Source organism: Engystomops pustulosus, chromosome 8 (assembly GCF_040894005.1).
Source record: "Engystomops pustulosus chromosome 8, aEngPut4.maternal, whole genome shotgun sequence".
NCBI classification, from domain to species: Eukaryota; Metazoa; Chordata; class Amphibia; order Anura; family Leptodactylidae; genus Engystomops; species Engystomops pustulosus.
Genome location: NC_092418.1, coordinates 22,687,449 through 22,706,249, shown reverse-complemented (window position 1 = coordinate 22,706,249; position 18,801 = coordinate 22,687,449). Strand labels below are relative to the sequence as shown.

General features: G+C 40.2%; 1 protein-coding gene across 5 annotated transcripts in view; it reads left to right on the top strand.

Moving 5' to 3' along the window:
• SCNN1G (sodium channel epithelial 1 subunit gamma) overlaps positions 1-17,428 on the top strand; it is a 22,939-nt gene extending 5,511 nt beyond the window's left edge. For 4 of the 5 annotated variants that reach the window (XM_072120304.1, XM_072120305.1, XM_072120303.1 and 1 more), the window contains exons 2-13: positions 1,361-1,690; positions 7,789-8,089; positions 9,535-9,728; positions 10,434-10,537; positions 10,646-10,809; positions 11,249-11,347; positions 12,376-12,493; positions 13,516-13,594; positions 14,514-14,571; positions 15,259-15,320; positions 16,014-16,089; positions 16,196-17,428. In XM_072120304.1, coding sequence (XP_071976405.1) covers positions 1,368-1,690; positions 7,789-8,089; positions 9,535-9,728; positions 10,434-10,537; positions 10,646-10,809; positions 11,249-11,347; positions 12,376-12,493; positions 13,516-13,594; positions 14,514-14,571; positions 15,259-15,320; positions 16,014-16,089; positions 16,196-16,582 — 1,965 coding nt within the window. In that variant the 5' untranslated portion in view covers positions 1,361-1,367 and the 3' untranslated portion in view covers positions 16,583-17,428. Of the gene's footprint in view, positions 1-1,067; positions 1,228-1,360; positions 1,691-7,788; positions 8,090-9,534; positions 9,729-10,433; positions 10,538-10,645; positions 10,810-11,248; positions 11,348-12,375; positions 12,494-13,515; positions 13,595-14,513; positions 14,572-15,258; positions 15,321-16,013; positions 16,090-16,195 lie in introns of those variants that run through there. The other variant, XM_072120306.1, reaches the window with a different exon arrangement.
• The last annotated feature ends 1,373 nt before the right edge of the window (positions 17,429-18,801 follow it).

Sequence of the window (18,801 nt, the reverse complement as noted above, 5' to 3'; positions counted from 1 at the left end):
GGAGATAGATAGATTTGAGATAGATAGATAGATAGATATGAGAGATAGATAGATAGATAGATAGATATGAGAGATAGATAGATAGATAGATAGATAGATAGATAGATAGATATGAGATAGATAGGAGATAGATAGATATGAGATAGATAGATATGAAATAGATCGATAGATCCTTCAGCCTTGACCATCGATGGGACATTGACTTTCTGGGACGTCATCCTACAACTTTAACTGATTTCTGAACCCCTTTTTACTCCTCATGTGAACTCAGCCTACAGCCTTGACTGATTTTGGGGCTCCGACCTTTTACTTTATTGAATCTCTACTGACCTACAACATAGATGGACAATGGAGCAGCATCTTCTATCTCCTACTGACTCACCCTTCAACTTTTACTAACTCTAAGACACTATCCTGCAGCTGATCCTCATTTTAGGGCACAGACTTATTGGACTTGGGGGCGCCATACTCCAGTTTTGATTGACTCAGACACTGCCCATCAGAATATGCTGACTTTTACCGAGTCCGAGGCGCCAACCTCCAATTTATGCTGAGTCTGCGGCACCGACTTACCGTTTTTACTGAATCTTAGGCACCAACCTACAACTTTTACTAAGTTAGAGGCAGCATTTTTACAACTTGGACTAATTTAGGGGAACTTGCTTGCAATTTATACTAATCCTACACCATCCTACAACTTAGACTGATTTTTATGCACCGTCATACAACTTATACGGAATCATTTAGCTTCATTTAACGACTTTATTACAAGAATGATACATTTTGCAGCCTTTTATACTGGAACTGGATGCAAAATGAAAGTTTATTCTATCATTTTCTTCCAGGAATAAATATCTTGCGTGCAACATTATTACATCATATTCATTATACCGCATTTCATTGCAGCCCCACACAATGCACAATACTGACACATTCCACAGACACTATGTAACTACCTAATATTGGAAGCGATTACAATTAGATTCTTGTGTATTTGTACGGGACAGGAATATGGAACAAATATTTTCTCAATCCAGGAGACCCACTTATAACACTCAGTCCTATTGCACAAGATAACATAACCGAATAATATTTAGCACCGCAGCAAATAGCTCACTCAGCTCTGCTGCATCTGACCGGCTCAGCACATTTTATCAGATTAACCGTTATCGCTTCTGCCAACTTCGCCTAAAACTTGAGGATTGAAAAGGAACTATGTGTGTCTAGGTATGCGTCGTACAAGCAAACGTCTGAAGACCTGCCAGATATTGCATGTTATAGGGATCCGGCTGCCAAGTAGAGTTAACCCCATAAAACGCGAGACACAACGTTGTACTGAACTGTATCTTGCATTTTCCAGATTCATCATGTCGAACGGTCCAAAGAAGAAACTTACCCAGAAGCTCAAGAAGACCCTTCCCGTAACGGGTCCCCAAGCTCCCACCTTGTATGAGTTGATGCAATGGTACTGCCTGACCACCAACACTCACGGCTGCCGGAGGATAGTGGTGTCCAAGGGTCGGCTACGGAAATGGATCTGGATTGTCCTGACGTTGATCGCGGTGGCCTTGATCTTCTGGCAGTGCGCACTACTGCTCATGTCCTACTACAGCGTCAGCGTGTCCATCACTGCCAACTTCCAGAAGCTGACCTTCCCGGCCGTCACCGTCTGCAACATGAACCCTTACAAGTAAGAAATAAGTGGGATTTTTTGGGGGATTTTCAAGGGTCGAGAATTTAGCTGGGATTTGTGGGTCAGGGATTAAGTTTAAGATTGAAGTCTAATCCCTATCAAAGTTGAAAATGTTGGGTTTATTCTTATGTACCCATTGGTGGCTTATGCGGGAATGGGGATCCTCTAGTATTAGAGGGCAGACAGTTTAGTGTAGGGGTCCTGCACATGTTGTGGCATGCTAAATGGGTCAGAACCTCTTTTTCACAGGTTGTCCCCTTACCAGCTATATAATCTAACTAGATGATATGGATGCCCCTGCCCACCATGTCACACTCACACTGGTACCAGAAGCTAAAATATGACTCCCTATTTGATGGGGTCTTCCCCATTGGAGCTGATTTAAAAGATAACATTTATTCCAGACTATCCTGTTAAGTAATCTGTGGGGTCCCTTACACTAAATAGAACCACTTTTTATACCGATTATTTATGAGTCTGATCCGAGAGTCAGTGAATCACAGAGATGTTTAATTCCGCTCATAAAGAGTTTACATAAATTTGATTTTTATTTAAAATCTTGTACTACCTCATTTCCCCTGCGGGGGCGCTGCAGGGTAATGAAACACTTGCTGATGGTTTATCCTATAGATAAGAAGTTATCAGTGGGGTGTCACCCTGGGGCGATATGAGAACTTTGCCCTTAACATAACCAAAGACCACCAGGGCTCTGTGCAATCCCCCACTAATGTAAGCAAACAAATGTCACCCCCCCCAAAATGTGTTGTGACTGTAAACAAAAATGACGATTGCAACTTACTCAGGGTCACAATGCTGCTCCATTCACTTTTTTACGTTAAGAAGCCTTGGGGTGATACAGTCATTTTTGGTTATGCATTGGGGATCAAACCAAAATCATTGTGCGGCTGCTTCGTTTTTGCCAGGGGGGGGGGGGGGGCCCTCTGTTAAGGAAGTAATGTGCAACTTGGAAACCCCCTTTAAGTGATTAGATGTCTATATGTCTAATATATTTAATTATGTGTTGTTCTATATATTATATTTTATATAGTTTTAGATAATACAGGCAGTCCTAGGGTTAAGTACAAGATAGGGTCCTTAGGTTTGTTCTTAAGTTGAATTTGTATGTAAGTCGAAACTGTATATTTTATAATTGTAGTTGTAGACAAATTTTATTTTTTTGCCCCAGTGACAATTGGAGTTTCAATTTTTTTTTGCTGTAATGGGACCAAGGATTATCAATAAAGCTTCATGACACCTTACAGCTGATCATTGCAATCTGGGACTATAGTAACATCCAGAGACTTGAGCAGAGGTCACAGGGGGCAGAGGGGTCCGTCTGTAACTAGGGGTTGTCTGTAAGTCGGGTGTCCTTAAGTAGGGGACCGTTTGTATTCACTATATATATGTGTGAATAGTGTGTATTCACATATTTAATTGCTCCATTATACTGTATATATATATATATATATATATATATATATATATATATATATATATATAGTATAATGCAGCAATATTACAAGATTGTATATTATTGTATTGTGCGGTTACATGTCAAAAACCGGAAATCTTAATTGGTTTAATTGCTTTGTTATTTAAGGTCGATGTATGATTATATTTTATGAGCTTATACAGTTGTCGGCAGGACACAGGACACATTATATATAGCAGGGGCGAGCCATGACCCCACATCATTCACTATTCACTATGGAAATTTTCTAGCAAGATAATCAGATCAGATAGAGAATAATTCCCACAGTCCATCATTAATCCTCACAATAGTCACAGGAACAAAGGGAGACATGAATTTGGATGTGATCCCAGGCGGAGGATCCCGGAGTGTAATCACCTCGGCGGCTGCTTCCTCCTTGTACGCTCAGGATTCTTAGTAGTTACTAATAGTTTAGTTCTTAGAGAGTTGTTCTCTGACGCTGAACTACGCGTCCATAGATACCAAATGTGCCGCCATGTTGTGAAGTTACTTATGTAGAACAAGGCCATTAAGGCTTATATTTTAAAGTAAAAACAAAGTAAAGAAAGGTTCTGCTCATGAACCAGGTGGATCAGGCTGAACACAGCTATAGGTCCTTCTTACATTGTCCTATGAAGAGTTGTTCCAGAATAGAAGATAACTTGCTTGTTTTTAGGGTCTTACCGCCTGGACCCCCAGCAGTCATGATGAGTGGACCCGAAGTCTCTGATTGGATTCGGGTGCGTCCCATGTTACCAGGACATGTTGCCAGATTGGCGCCAGCAAATTGACACCCCTAGTCAACTAGCCATGGCTGTGATTGGCCAGAGGGACACCCTCTCTAATCATCCCATCCAGGTCAACATCCGCAAAGAGTTTGTATGTTCTCTCAGTGTTTGCGTGGGTTTCCTCTGGGTCCTCCGGCTTCCTCCCACACTCCAAAAACATACTTGTTGATTAGATTGTGAGCCCCATGGGGACTGATTTGCCAAGCTCTGTGCAGCACTGTGTAATCCATGTGCAATATATAAATAAAGGAATTATTATTATTATGGGGAGTAATCCCCTGTACCCCCCAAATGAATGGAGGGTCTGGTCTGGTTGTGCATGAGCAGAACGTCATATTCATTGTCATTAGATCACCACAAAGCAACTAGTTACATAATCAGTCCTGGCACCTCCTCTGGTTGTCTTGTTCTTCATAACTTCATATGAATTTAGATAATGTCCCCCATCAGGAATTTAGATACAGCGCCATTGCTTATGCAGAAGGGTGCAGAAGGCAGGATGACATAATTTCGTCACGTGTCCAGGGCCCTGGGCTGTATGAATATTATAGCCCCTACAAGTCTGAAATCACTTCCTACATCTAGTCCTAGAATCAGGTTCTTGGGAATGGAAGATGTGTCCCTTCTGTTTGCTTTCAATCTGCGGTTTCAGGACCAGTTTTCAGGTCCTTATGTGCATTTGTATTAAGAGCAGGAACAGATGTAAGAATTTCATGGGTGAAGGTCCTTCTGCGTATAAAATTAAGTGGGCGGTTTGGGTGGCTGTGGGCCCCCTAGAAACTTTGGGCACCGGGCTACCGCCCCAATGGCTTGTATTGTATTCCACTTTGCATTTGTCATAGGGACGGCACACACAGAGGTTACTCTGCTCTCCCGATCAATTGTATCTGCGTACTGAATTGCCATTGATTCTTCTTTTGTTAGTAAGGACCTGTCAATATCTTTTGGCACGTCTGTCATTTTGGTGGGTTTGCACCCGTGGGGACCGAGGGGCCATAGCACTTATGTAGTCAGGACATTGTATTTTTTTAGACACCAGAGGTGTCTAGGAAGGTTCTCATGGTATTAACATAGATAAGAACATCCGCTTTAAATAAGTAATTGTTATAAGATAAGTGATTAGGACCAGGGAATATACTTATGTTCTTGTGAAAGCGATGCGTCATCTCCACGTGATCTCACGTGATGTCCTAACACGTTTGGCGATCACATGTGTCAGGAAGCACAGTAATAGAAGAGACGAACACAAATGACATTATATCTGGATGAAAACTGAAAATAGCAGCGTAGTAAATGAACAAATGCAAAAAAGTTAGTAGAGACGGATAAAGCTATGGGTGTACGTACATCCATGACCGTCAATGGATATAGTATATCCTACAATATCATACGGGGGTTGTGTGGGCCACATTATAAGCTTTTCATACATTTTTCCCAGTAATCCATCATTTAAGATTTTTTTTTATGCAAATGAGCCTCTCAGTGCACCAGGAGGCGGAGCCATGACCGCCAGTGCTCCTGTTTTCTCCTTTCTACACTGCACTACTGTCTCTTACAAAATGATTAAAATCTTTTATAGAAATAAGGTGAATAAAGAAGTAAATGGCTGCGCCAGTGGTCACGGCTCCACCCCCTTGTGCACCAAGATGCTCATTTGCATATCATCACATACTGAATTTTTGCTCACATTGGTTGTAAACATGTAAATTCATATCTGGAAAGTTTACACCCACATAATGATTTAATCTGTATGACTCCCTTTGCAACAGAATTTAACATTCTGCAGCCTTCAGAGCGGAAATCTTCCAAATCCCCTGCTTTTTCAGTGTCTGTAAAATGAAGAAATAACTGGTGTAGAAGAAAGAACTGACTGCGTTGTAGAAGCAGATAACTTAAGGTGTTAGAGATGTCGCTGACTGTTTCCTTTACAGCAGAATTGTGAATGCTGCTCTGAAGTAGAAGTTATTCTTCTGCTTATCCATAGAGGAACATACTCTATAGATGGACAAAGAGTGGTGGACATAGCCTTTAACTTTAAAGACAAGATTCTTAAATGTATTCAGGATAACAAAATAACACATTCTCTACTTCAGTGTTATTCACAAAAATACGGAATTTCTGGTGTTTACATTGGTTGTCCTTGGATCCAACTGTAAATCTTCTGATTATGGTCGGATTCTTCTCATGAATAGCTTCTCTTGTATGTGCAATGTAGTGCTCTCTGCCTCCTGCCCCTCCCTCCTGCTTTACAAGACCAGCTCAGACACAGGCACTTCCAGGCAACCAGCAGTGTGCAAAGACTTACTCTACAATCTACTGGCAAGATAAGGTCTTTATCCTAGGGGAGGGGGAGGCATAGCAGTGCTGACAGTGTGTTTTTTGAGGAAAGATAGCAGAGCTGAGTGTTTTGTTGTGTCTTATATCCATCTCATGACTCTGATCTGTCTTATCTCTCTTTTTCTATGTGTCAGATACTAGTAGAATGTTCAGAATCTAAATAAAAATGTATATAAACCCTGGATAATCTAAGCACATTGTCAGCACACAGCATCTCATAGCACTAGAGGGATCATGAAGTGTCTGCTTAGAGAGTCCCCGCTCACACTCTGGTATATTACACTGACCATCACTGAGTGATAGGAGCAAAAACTGAATAAAATTGTAAAGTAAGGGGTTAAAAATGATCTTTTTTGTGTAAGCATCAATAGAAGATTAAAATTTTAGGCTCTTGAAGTATCGGCATTTTTGTCTTCCTACACCTGTATTATACTAGGAGGATACAGACGTATTACGTATTGCACAACCAGCAGGAGCTGAAATCCTTGTGCATTAATCCTCCACATACATCAACAAAGTGCAGTGCGTGCTCCGTGATCACTGTCACTCTCCTAAAGATAGGACACAAACACATCCAAACATTGCGGCAGCCGGATGTAACCTGCGGTTATAGATGGGAAGAAGGAATGCATTGTTCATGTTTGTATGTCCTTGGGCTATAGTATAACTCGTACAGTAATACATTGTGACAACTTCCTCAGCGCTTTAAACACCTGTTAGAATATGTGTTGTCTGATCAACATGATGGGAATACAAATGTTCTTCTATCTATGTCGTTTAATGGGGTTAAATTATTGATATTATGAAGCAAACATACCTTGAGAATGCTGTAGCTACACTCATGCAGAAACATATCTTGTTTAATCCCTGAACTGAGTGGTTTTGCTGAAAAAACTATTATAAAATTATGATAATGAGGCTCTGTCACTCCTGTGGCTGTCCCTGGGGGTTTCTCCTCTTACCCTAATAATGCTCTGCTTCAGCCTTGTCCTGCCCAGCATAAGCTGAGAATACATCATCACTGTGTTGTCCCTGACAGGCAGAAGTAATCAACCGCTGCACCATCCCCCAGCTGCTGTGTATGAGTCATCCAGCTCAGGTTGATTAGTCCTGTCTGGACAGTTCAGGAAGTTCTGTGTAATGTGTTTATGTACAGCAGCCAGTCTTCACCCAGCTTTACCAAGGTTCCTGAATTTTATAATTGGTTTTTGAGCAAAACCATGCAGTTCAGGGATTAAACAAGATATGTTTCTGCATCAGTGTGGCTACAGCATTCTCAAGGTATGTATGGTAGACAAATGGTAGATTTCCTTTAAGGAGAAGTCATTGATATCTATTAAATTTGCAGTCAGAGCTGACTATTTTTCATTTTATACAGCCAACTTGGCCATTGGCCAGTATCCTGAGTTTGACATGGAAACTAGTTGTAGTCGTAGTCATAAGGGGTGGGTAAAGATCAATTACACTTTACACTAATGACATATTTATGTATTTTGCAGGTACAGCACTATTCAACAATATGTGGCCGGATTGGAGACGCAGACTATGCAGGCACTTAAGGAAATCTATGGATTTTCCGAACCCACAAGTCGTAGGCGAAGGGAAGTAGAAGGACCACAAGAAGTTCCGGAAAATGAAGTGAATTACCTCAATAGGATCAAATTGTTTGTGGTGAAAAGTATCAAAGACAATGAGATAGATGCCGAGGAGATTCTCACCCGGAGGAGGAGCCGGATGAACGCCAGAGTGGTCCACAGGAATACCGACACAGCCGCTGGGAATATTGTCGGATACAAGCTGGTAAGTAGTAGACCTTAGTCTGACTAAGGACCGGATTTTCAAATAATGTTGGATAGATCCATAATTTGACTCTATAGAGAAGTTCAAGTAACAACCAAGGACCATACATGCACTTTCAGTCCCACCCCTTAAACAAGAAGAGCCGCCCCCTGAGAGGAACAGTTTTTTCGAGCCCCGTCCCTTTTTTAGCCGGAGGCATGACCAAATGTCTCTGGAAATTAGGTACAGATGTAAAACAAGGATTGTAAACCAAGCACACTGACATGCTGTAAGGATCTGCTCTTCTTCTGGCTTCTTATGCCCTGGTTTTTACAAAATAAACCTTTTAAAATGTTTTTAAAATTATGCAAATGAGGGGCTTCGGGCTCCATAGGTGTTAATGGAACCTGGAGCCCCTCAGGCTCATTTACATAATTTTTAAAGCATTTTTTTCCTTAAAAACAAAGGCATAAGAAGCTTAAAGAAGAGCGGATCCCACCAGAGGGGGCACACAACAGCATGACATTGTACTTGGTTTACTATCCCTCATCCTAGGCTACCAGTAGTGTAGGACTTACACAACAGAGATTCAAAGGATCCCTGGTGATCCTGGACTTCAGAGGTCCAGCAAAAGACAAACCAATTTGAAGGCCGCTATGATCTATATCAGTGGTGGCGAACCTATGGCACGGGTGCCAGAGGTGGTACTCGGAGCCCTTTCTGTGGGCACCCAGGCTTTCACCCCAACACAGAGTTTGTCAGACAGGACTCGGGGCTTCCCCCTTCGGTCCAATACAGCCCAGGACGTGCCAAACTCGGTGCCATTTTAAAGCAAAATCCTTGGCTGCCAGGACTACAGGAGGAACAAGAAGGTGTGGATAGAGATAGATTATTGTTGGAGTTCCTGCTCAGGGAATCCTGATTGTTCCTCTTCAGGGGAACCTGAATCCAAATTCTCCATCTTTTTTCTATTGTATTGGTGAACTCAGGACAGCAATACGATTGAAACCTGTGATGCAGCAGGGATCAATAAGTTACTGCTTAAATTGTGGGTTTTGGTTGTACTTTGGGCACTCTATCTCCAAAAGGTTCGCCATCACTGATCTATATCCTAGGGATTAATAGAGGTTGGGCCCCAAATGAAGTTGCTAGATCCTGGGATAGAATAGGTGGTAGGTGTAAAGCCTTTATATCACATAATAGTCTGAACCAGCATTGGGTTCTTAAAAATATGAGCTCAGAAGTAAAACTTTTTTAATACACAGCATAAATTAAGTCATCAAACTATTACATATTAATATATGTATAAACTCTAGAAATGAATATAATGGATAAATAGATGATAAACAGATAAAATAATATGGTGCACAGAGGCGATGATGATGATTCTGCGTTACGTATCATATGGTTTCCCCAATCTTCATTTATTGATACATGAAATCTTCCCATTATTTGTCTCGTCACAGTGCAACCCCAACAACAACAGCGACTGCACCATATTTACTTTTAGTTCCGCCATCAACGCCATCCAGGAGTGGTACCGGCTACACTACATGGACATCCTGGCCAAGATCCCCATGGAGGAGAAGATTGCCATGGGCTACACCGCCGATGACCTATTGATCAACTGTTTTTTCGATGGCAAGCCCTGTGATGCCAGGTATTACATGGGGGATAGGAGTATTTACTAAAATAAAGGGGGCAGAAGGGGGGAAAAATCAAAGGGGGTATAGACACCCTGGTCACCTCCATGTCCCTTAGAGAAGACCACTACCATAAATAGTAGGGGGCACCACAAGGACAGCCAGTCTAGCACCAAACTGATACATGGCCAAACTTGTAGTCATTCCCGCCTTCTGCTTGTCATCAGACCAGCTCAGCATCAAGATATGTTAAAAAGGAGATTATGCAAATGTCCATATAATACGGCTAGACTAACATCAAGGCAATGCCGGATATGAATCCTCATTACAATGACATCAAAATCTACAAATGGATTAGTTTTTTCCAAGCCCTCGTGAGCGTCTTCATTCTACAGTGTTTTATCATAGTACATGCCATAATCATTTATGATGTGGAAATGTGTTATATAACGATGATAATGGCCATCCTCTTCCGTTACAAAGAGCGTCACTCCTTCTGGAGGACCTGCATTACACAAAAAGCCCATAGCAATGGTGTAATGCTCAACTTCTCCTGTAGGGGCAATGTAGAGAAATGGAATACTTCCTCCTGAGTTGCAATCGATCGCTGGAGGTCACTTTGTAATTTGCTTATTTTTAAGGTTAGGATGTGCAAAGTGGAGAACCCCTTTAAATTTGGAGGAAAACCTAAGCACCCTAAGCATATGTTACTCTCATTGCAGGAATTTTACCCTATTCCATCACTCCCTATATGGTAACTGCTACACCTTCAATGATGCCCAGCAGAAAGACTTGTTGGAGTCCTCTATGGGTGGCGCAGAGTCCGGTAAGGACCTTTTAGTCTCTCCTCAGGCTACATACATGGTCACGGATTCCTGTATATATATATATATATATATATATATATATTTACATTGTCCTTCTGTGTTTTAAGGGCTGAAGTTGGTCATCTACATTGATGAGGATGAATACAACCCGTACCTGGTGACAGCAGCGGGCGCCAAGATTTTGGTACATGATCAAAATGATTTTCCATTCATTGAAGAATCGGGCACAGAACTTGAGACGGCTACAGAAACCTCTATTGGGATGCAACTGGTGAGTATCGCAGTAGTATGACCGCAGATCATACCTTTGTGTGTGGTCTTGGTAGTAGCAGCAGAACTGTGAAATATGGATTTATATGCCAGAATTGTAGCTCACACTTGTCCTCACACTGCTGTGCTCTACTGCAGCTCCTCCCCTCTGCTCTGAGTGACTGCTGTAGTATTAAACCAACATACTGCTACAGATTATCCTCCAATTTATTCATTTACATAAAAACAGGCGCAAAGCCCGCGTCACTGTGATCTAAAACCCACAAGGTAAAATTACCCTAAATTTAGCATAGATTAAAAATGGCACAATTGAGTAATTGGTGTCAGACAAGTCCGTCAGGAAGTTCTGGATTTAGATAACAAGTGTGTAAATGTGAGTGAGAAAAATATGGATGAGTGACGGCCGACTATGATCTAATACCGTTTTCTGATTGTTTTAGACTGAATCTACAAAGTTAAGTAAACCATACAGCGACTGCACCATCGATGGAAGTGATGTCCCTATAGAAAACCTGTATAATAAGAAGTACACCTATCAGGTAAGTGGGCACCATACTGATAGGAGATGTGAGAGATAGATATGAGATAGATAGATAGATAGATAGATAGATAGATAGATAGATAGATAGATATGAGATAGATAGATAGATAGATATGAGATAGATAGATATGAGATAGATAGATAGATATGAGATAGATAGATATGAGATAGATAGATAGATAGATAGATATGAGATAGATATGAGATAGATAGATAGATAGATAGATATGAGATAGATAGATAGATAGATAGATAGATAGATAGATAGGAGATAGATAGATAGATAGATAGATAGATAGATAGATAGATATGAGATAGATAGATATGAGATAGATAGATAGATAGATAGATAGGAGATAGATAGATAGATAGATAGATAGATAGATAGATAGGAGATAGATAGATAGGAGATAGATAGATATGAGATAGATAGATAGATAGATAGATAGATAGATATGAGATAGATAGATAGATAGATATGAGATAGATAGATAGATATGAGATAGATAGATATGAAATAGATATAAGATAGATAGATATGAGATAGATAGATAGATAGATAGATAGATAGATAGATAGATAGATAGATATGAGATAGATAGATAGATAGATAGATAGATAGATATGAGATAGATAGATAGATAGATAGATAGATAGATAGATATGAGATAGATAGATATGAGATAGATAGATAGATAGATAGATAGATAGATAGATATGAGATAGATAGATAGATAGATAGATAAATAGATAGATAGATAGATAGATATGAGATAGATAGATAGATAGATAGATATGAGATAGATAGATAGATAGATATGAGATAGATAGATATGAAATAGATATAAGATAGATAGATATGAGATAGATAGATAGATAGATAGATAGATATGAGATAGATAGATAGATAGATAGATATGAGACAGATAGATAGATAGATAGATAGATAGATAAATAGATAGATAGATACTACTAGTGATCTACATGATCTATATTATACATTACCCCTTTCTATCCCTCTTGTAGATCTGCCTGTACTCCTGTTTCCAAAAGCAGATGGTGGAGACCTGCGGCTGCGCCCACTATGACCAGCCACTGCCCAAAGGGGCGAAATACTGCAATAATGATGAATTTTCGGGTTGGAGTAAGTTGGGTTGGGTTTTTTTTATTTACCTCTTTACAGAATTTTGTTTATATAATCTGTAATCTAGAATATTTGTAATCTGTAAATGGCAGATTAGATTATAGTGGGTACAGAAAGTATTCAGACCCTTTTAAATGTTTCACTTTTTGTTTCATTGCAGCCAATGGGTAAGATCAAAAAAGTTATTTTTTCATTAATGTGCCCTCTGCCCCCATCTTGACAGAAAAAACAGAAATGTAGATATTTTTGCTAATTTATTAATACAAGAAAAACTGAAATCTCTCCTGGTGATGAGTATTCGTCCCCCAGTGATGAGTATTCAGCCCCTTTGCTCAGGTGTCTTCTTGGGAAGATGCAACAAGTTTCTCCCACCTGGATTTGGGGAACTCTGCCTCTTTCATGCAGATCCTCTCCAGTTCCCTCAGGTTGTATGGTGAACATTGGTCTTCAGAGATGCTCAATTTGGAAAGCCCCTTAAAGATTGTGAAACCACTGTGCTCCTAGGAACCTTGAGTGTAGCAGAAATTCTTTTGTAACCTTGGCCATATCTGTGCCTTGCCACAATTCTTTCCCTGAGCTCCCTGGGCAGTTCCTTAGACCTCATCATTCTCATGTGCTCTGACATGCACTATGGGCTGTGAGATCTTATATAGACAGGTCTGTGCCTTTCCCAATTAAGTCCAATCAGTTTAATTAACCACAGTTGGACTCCAATGAAGGAGTAGAACCATCTCAAGGAGGATCAGAAGGAAATGGACAGCATGTGAGTTTAATGAATGCCACAGCAAAGGGTCTCAATACTTCTGACCAGGTGATATTTCAGTTTCAAAATTATCTACATTTCTGGGGGGCAGTGTGGACATTAATGAGCAAAAGATTTTTTGATCTTACCAATTGGCTGCAATGAAACAAAGAGTGAAGAATGTATAAGGGTCTGAATAATTTCTGTACCCACTGTATATACATTATTTGTGTAACATATAATCATTTCTAAATGTATTTTGTTAATCTCTTCCTTTCAGTTTATTGTTACTTCCGGCTGCATAAGAGATTTGTCCAGGAGGAGCTGGGATGCCAGAGTACTTGTCGTGAGTCCTGCAGGTGAGATTATTAGTTATATTGGCTGTATCACTGTGTCATTGGCTCCTCCCAGAGCTCCTCCCATATAATGGAACACTCCAAACAACAAAACCGAAACATGTAAAGGGGTGGAGCATGACAAAGGAATTCAAAAACCACCAGCCAGCGAATTCCTGGTCATACTCCGCCCACTCAGGCCCCACTTTAGTTATATTACAGTGAAATAACTGTTTAAAGAGGGTTCCTTTAAGCAGCCATAAATTTAAAGGAAGTCTGCCAGGTCCAAATTGCCTCCCAAATGAATAATAATGTTATGTTGTGTTTTTTTAACAGTATCAAAAACATAATTTTCTGGCCACAAAACGACTAAGGAACGAAGAGTTTATCTTCTTTTCATAAATATGTTAATTATCTTTTATGAATATGCTAATCAACTTGAAAATACTGTGGGGACAGACCCAATACCCAGATTAGCCGTTCCGTTTGTAGACAGAGGCTGGAAATATCTATCATAGTCAAAGGGTCAACGAGTCCAGAGAAGACCTGGAACATTTAATATAAATCGGAGCAGTGCACTTTCAAGCTGATTAGCATATTTATGAAAAGATGAATACCTCTGCATTGCATTATGGGTTTGTAGCCATAAACATACGAGTGCACTAGTATTGAAGCCTTCTACATGGCACTATTATTGGTTTGGGAGGTATTTTGGACATCCCAGATTCCCTTTAAGGAGAACAATATCTCAGCTCTCAGCAATTAGACTTAAAATAGGAACAATGATCAGGCTCCGGCTGACCTTGCCAGTTTGCGTCTTGATCCCTTCCATCTCCACCGGGACTTCTCTAGTTACTGTTTCCCTTTTGTTCTTCTCAGGTCCCGCCTTGTGAGGTTCTTTAGACATTCACATAAACCAAATGATCCATTTTTGTCGTTTCAGTTTTAAAGAATGGACATTTACAAGAAGTGTCGCTAAATGGCCCTCCATAAGTGCAGAGGTAAGAAGATCACGGCCCCTTCTTCTTAAAGCTGACCATAAAGTTGATTCTTTAGGGGTGGATTTTCCCATAAAGCAACCCAAGATTATGGGAACCCCACACTTATGTCCCTAGGGCTCCAATAATAATGGCAGAGCGGGCACCATGAAACTTCCTATTGGAGCTATGCATTGACAGGGGCCCCATATAATTTTGTGTGTGGGAAATAGAAATTTCACTCCTGTCTGTATTGAACATAAAATGCCCATTGCCATTGCATGCTTTTCCATATGGTCACTTAATTTCCAATTATAGAAGGAATCATTAGCTCTCTTATAAGCATTGTAACAAAATCCATTAGAAAAAACATGGGCAGACCCTATATTTTAGAACAGTCTAGAAAATTTGGGTATGTGCCTGTTAAAAGAGGTTGGGCTTACCAAACCTGATTTATGGTGGGGATTTTTGAGGGGAAGTCCAGAGAAAAAATGTATAACTTTCTATACACTTAATATAAAGTTGGCATTTAAGGGACATTTGCAGACCCCATTACGGTACCATAAATGCTCATAGCAGTCTATAGACAGTATATTACAAATACTATAGCACAGATTCATATTATAACCACATACATAACAAAATGTCTTATTATTATGGCTTAATCTCTTATTATTTATGTTTCTGATAAACTTTCCATTTTTCATCTAGAGCTGGACACTACGAGTCCTGTCCTGGGAGCTGGGTGACAGATTGGAAAAAAAACTGACCAAGTAAGTCTCCAAATTCACTGGATCTCACTAAAAAATAAGACATGGTGAATAGAGTGAATGTACGGTAATAATTACTCATTAATTACCTAGAATTGTATGTCTATGATTACCCATCAATCTTTGTTCAGAAGGACAGAGTCAAAGCTATGTGTCAATTTACTTACATTTTTCCTATGACAATATCACAGGCCAGTATCTACAGAGACTGGGAGGTATTGGTAATCCTAAAATAGTATTCAACTGGTTATGACTATTTTAATAGGAAAGACACAATTGACCTTAAAGGGAGCCTCCACTTTGGTCAGGCTTTACTTGTTTATGGCTCTGTTGATAATAAGGTCATGAGAAACCGTACCCTAGCTGGGATCTCCAACGATCAGCTGTAATCTGTGGAGAGACTGGGCAGGTATGATTTCCCTGTAGCACCTCCACAGGGGAAATTAGGTAGTGCACAGTCACTTTTTATTTCCTCGTTGCCTCGTTGATATTCCCAAATGATCACTGATTTCAATGAACTTCCCATTCTATTGTCCCAGTTCAGGGCAGGAAAGGAGACATGTCTGTGATTTACAAGAAGCTTCTCTAAGGAACTTAGGAGCAATTATAGTAAAGACCTAATGGGGAGGCAAATAAAACATCAGAGGAACCCGCAGGAGAACATGCTTAGAAATCCCCTTCTTCTTTCTTTTACAGAAACGATCTGGTCAATCTGGACATCTTTTACCAAGACTTGAATCTAAAAACTATTGCTGAAAGTCCTGCCTCCAGTGTAAGTCCACTCTACTTCCATACAAAATCTATAAACGGGTCCTCTGGTACCACAGGCCACTGCAGAAAAAAAACAGGTACTAACAAACCTTCTTTTCTTTCCATAGCTTCCAAATCTTCTTGCCAACTTTGGAGGTCAACTGGGCCTTTGGATGAGCTGCTCTATGGTCTGCGTTCTGGAGATTGTTGAGATTTTCCTCATTGACTCTTTTTGGGTGGTCTTACGTGAGAAATGGCAAAAGGTCATCACGTGGTGGAAAAAACGTAAAGAAACAGATGCAGAGGAGCTCCCCGACACCATGGCTGGTCATGACAACCCTTGTCTGACAGAAGAAGATCCACCAACATTTAACACGGCTCTACAGCTACCTCAAGTGGACCACTGCCAAGTACCAAGAACACCACCTCCCTTGTACAGATCTCTTCAAATACAATCAGATTCGAATGAGCAGCCTACGAACACTTACGACGAAATAGAAATAGAACAAATGTAAAGTAATCATTCACCTCGTAGAAAGGTCTGCAAAAGCAAAAAACTTGTTGTCCTATGTTTTGTTGAGAAGCCACAGTTCAAAGAGAGACTACATAAAAGTTGGTTTTATTGGACAGAGACAATGAATGCTTTGGAAGACTCAAAGGTGGCACAAATGAACCTCTCAGTAGCTAACATTTTATATATGGTGCTAGACTGGTAGTTAGACGATCTCCCATAATTGCATTGAAATATGGTCTTCCGGTGGTTGGTCCTCTCAAAAGATGATGACCAGAAAATCTGTCATAGGATATCTGGCCTGGAGTGGTCTACTCAAAGTTATGGTCTATTGGAGAGGTTTTTACTCTACTTATAGAAGGTCTTCTATCCCTCAAATGTGCCACAACTGCGTTGACCCAAAAGTCAATGTTTGTTACTGTAGCTTGGTCATTTGACCAATAGTTCTTCAATTACTGTACATTAATCTGATTATTTTTGCACATCTTGATGATCTAAAGAGTTATCCGGGCAGCTGTCACTACCTGGTCGGTGTAAGGAACGCTAATATAAAAATATCCCTATGTCAGTAGATCTCGACATCGGTAAGTTGGGCAAAGTCATAGTTCTGAAAAATGGTCACAGCGTAGTATCAAAACATTTCTAATTGAGAAGATATAATTAGATATATTGGAATTTTGTCAATTACATATAGTGATTCAGTCATAATGACCTGATGACAACCACAAGTCAATAATTGAAGTGTTTTTATGATAGCATTGCTCACATCCTGGTATCAAAGATCATTGTTAAAAAAAAAAAAAAAACCTTTGTATGGATGCCCTTGCTGGTAGTGGGCATCAAGTGACTGTGCCTTGGGTCTTATGTCTGGTGTCCCCCCCCCCATTGTCCCATGGCACACCATATTTTTGCACTGTTCAACAACACTCTTGATATGGATGGTTGGAAAACCAAAAAGTCTTCATCGAGCTCAAGTTGAAATGGAATATTTGGACCACGATGTTGATGTCAAGAGTATATGAAGTTTCCTCAGATTTAGACCGTGTATATCAACCTTGACCCACCAGGTCTTTCCGTATCCATATGACGACCAACTTTGTGCCGGAATAATCCCAACATTTGGCTCTGACATAATCTTATACATTTACTCTGAAGTTTAGTTTTCCTTCACGAAGCTCGGTCACGTTGTAGAACCAAACATGTCTCTATTATCTCGTATTTTTACCCGACCTCTGAGTTTCGGATCATCCTGACGACGCCTAGTTGGGATTCCTCCTATCTGTTTTACCGTTGTCAATATGCAATCGGACAATTGTGCTGTGCACAAAATGCTGCTATGTACGATACTTATTGGCCTGTTCTATGGCCAAAGAAGAAGGGGTCAATCCATATGTTCTGTAACAATGTATGTACCTTCAGGTTAACAAAGACAAAAGTTGAATGTACTTCATGTTATGAGGCATATATGTATATCACGCTGTATTTATCACAGATGGATGTGAATATTTTTTTAAATAAAACATTACAATCAATCGCGACTACACATGGATGGTTTAACCTAAGTTGGGAGAAGTGGGAATCTAGAGTTGCTTATGAGACTTCAATCAAAGCTGCGCTGAGTCCTGTTCAAGGATGAAAATCAGGAAGGGGAGTCTGACTGGTCATTTTAATCATGTACTCATGTACAGTTTTTACAAAAAAAAAAATTTTTTTCATTATCATTTTGCAATGTTTTGAGACCATCAAATGTGGTCTTCAACTTCATTATAGGGAAAAAATTTCCCATAACCAGGGATATATACACTCACTGGCCACTTTATTAGGCACACCTGTCCAACTGCTCGTTAACACTTAATTTCCAATCAGCCAATCACATGGCCGCAACTCAGTGCATTTAGGCATGTAGACATGGTCAAGACAATCTCCTGCAGTTCAAACCGAGTATCAGTATGGGGAAGAAAGGTGATTTGATGCCTTTGAACGTGGCATGGTTGTTGGTGCCAGAAGGGCTGGTCTGAGTATTTCAGAAACTGCTGATCTACTGGGATTTTCACGCACAACCATCTCTAGGGTTTACAGAGAATGGTCCGAAAAAGAAAAAACATCCAGTGAGCGGCAGTTCTGTGGGCGGAAATGCCTTGTTGATGCCAGAGGTCAGAGGAGAATGGGCAGACTGGTTCGAGCTGATAGAAAGGCAACAGTGACTCAAATCGCCACCCGTTA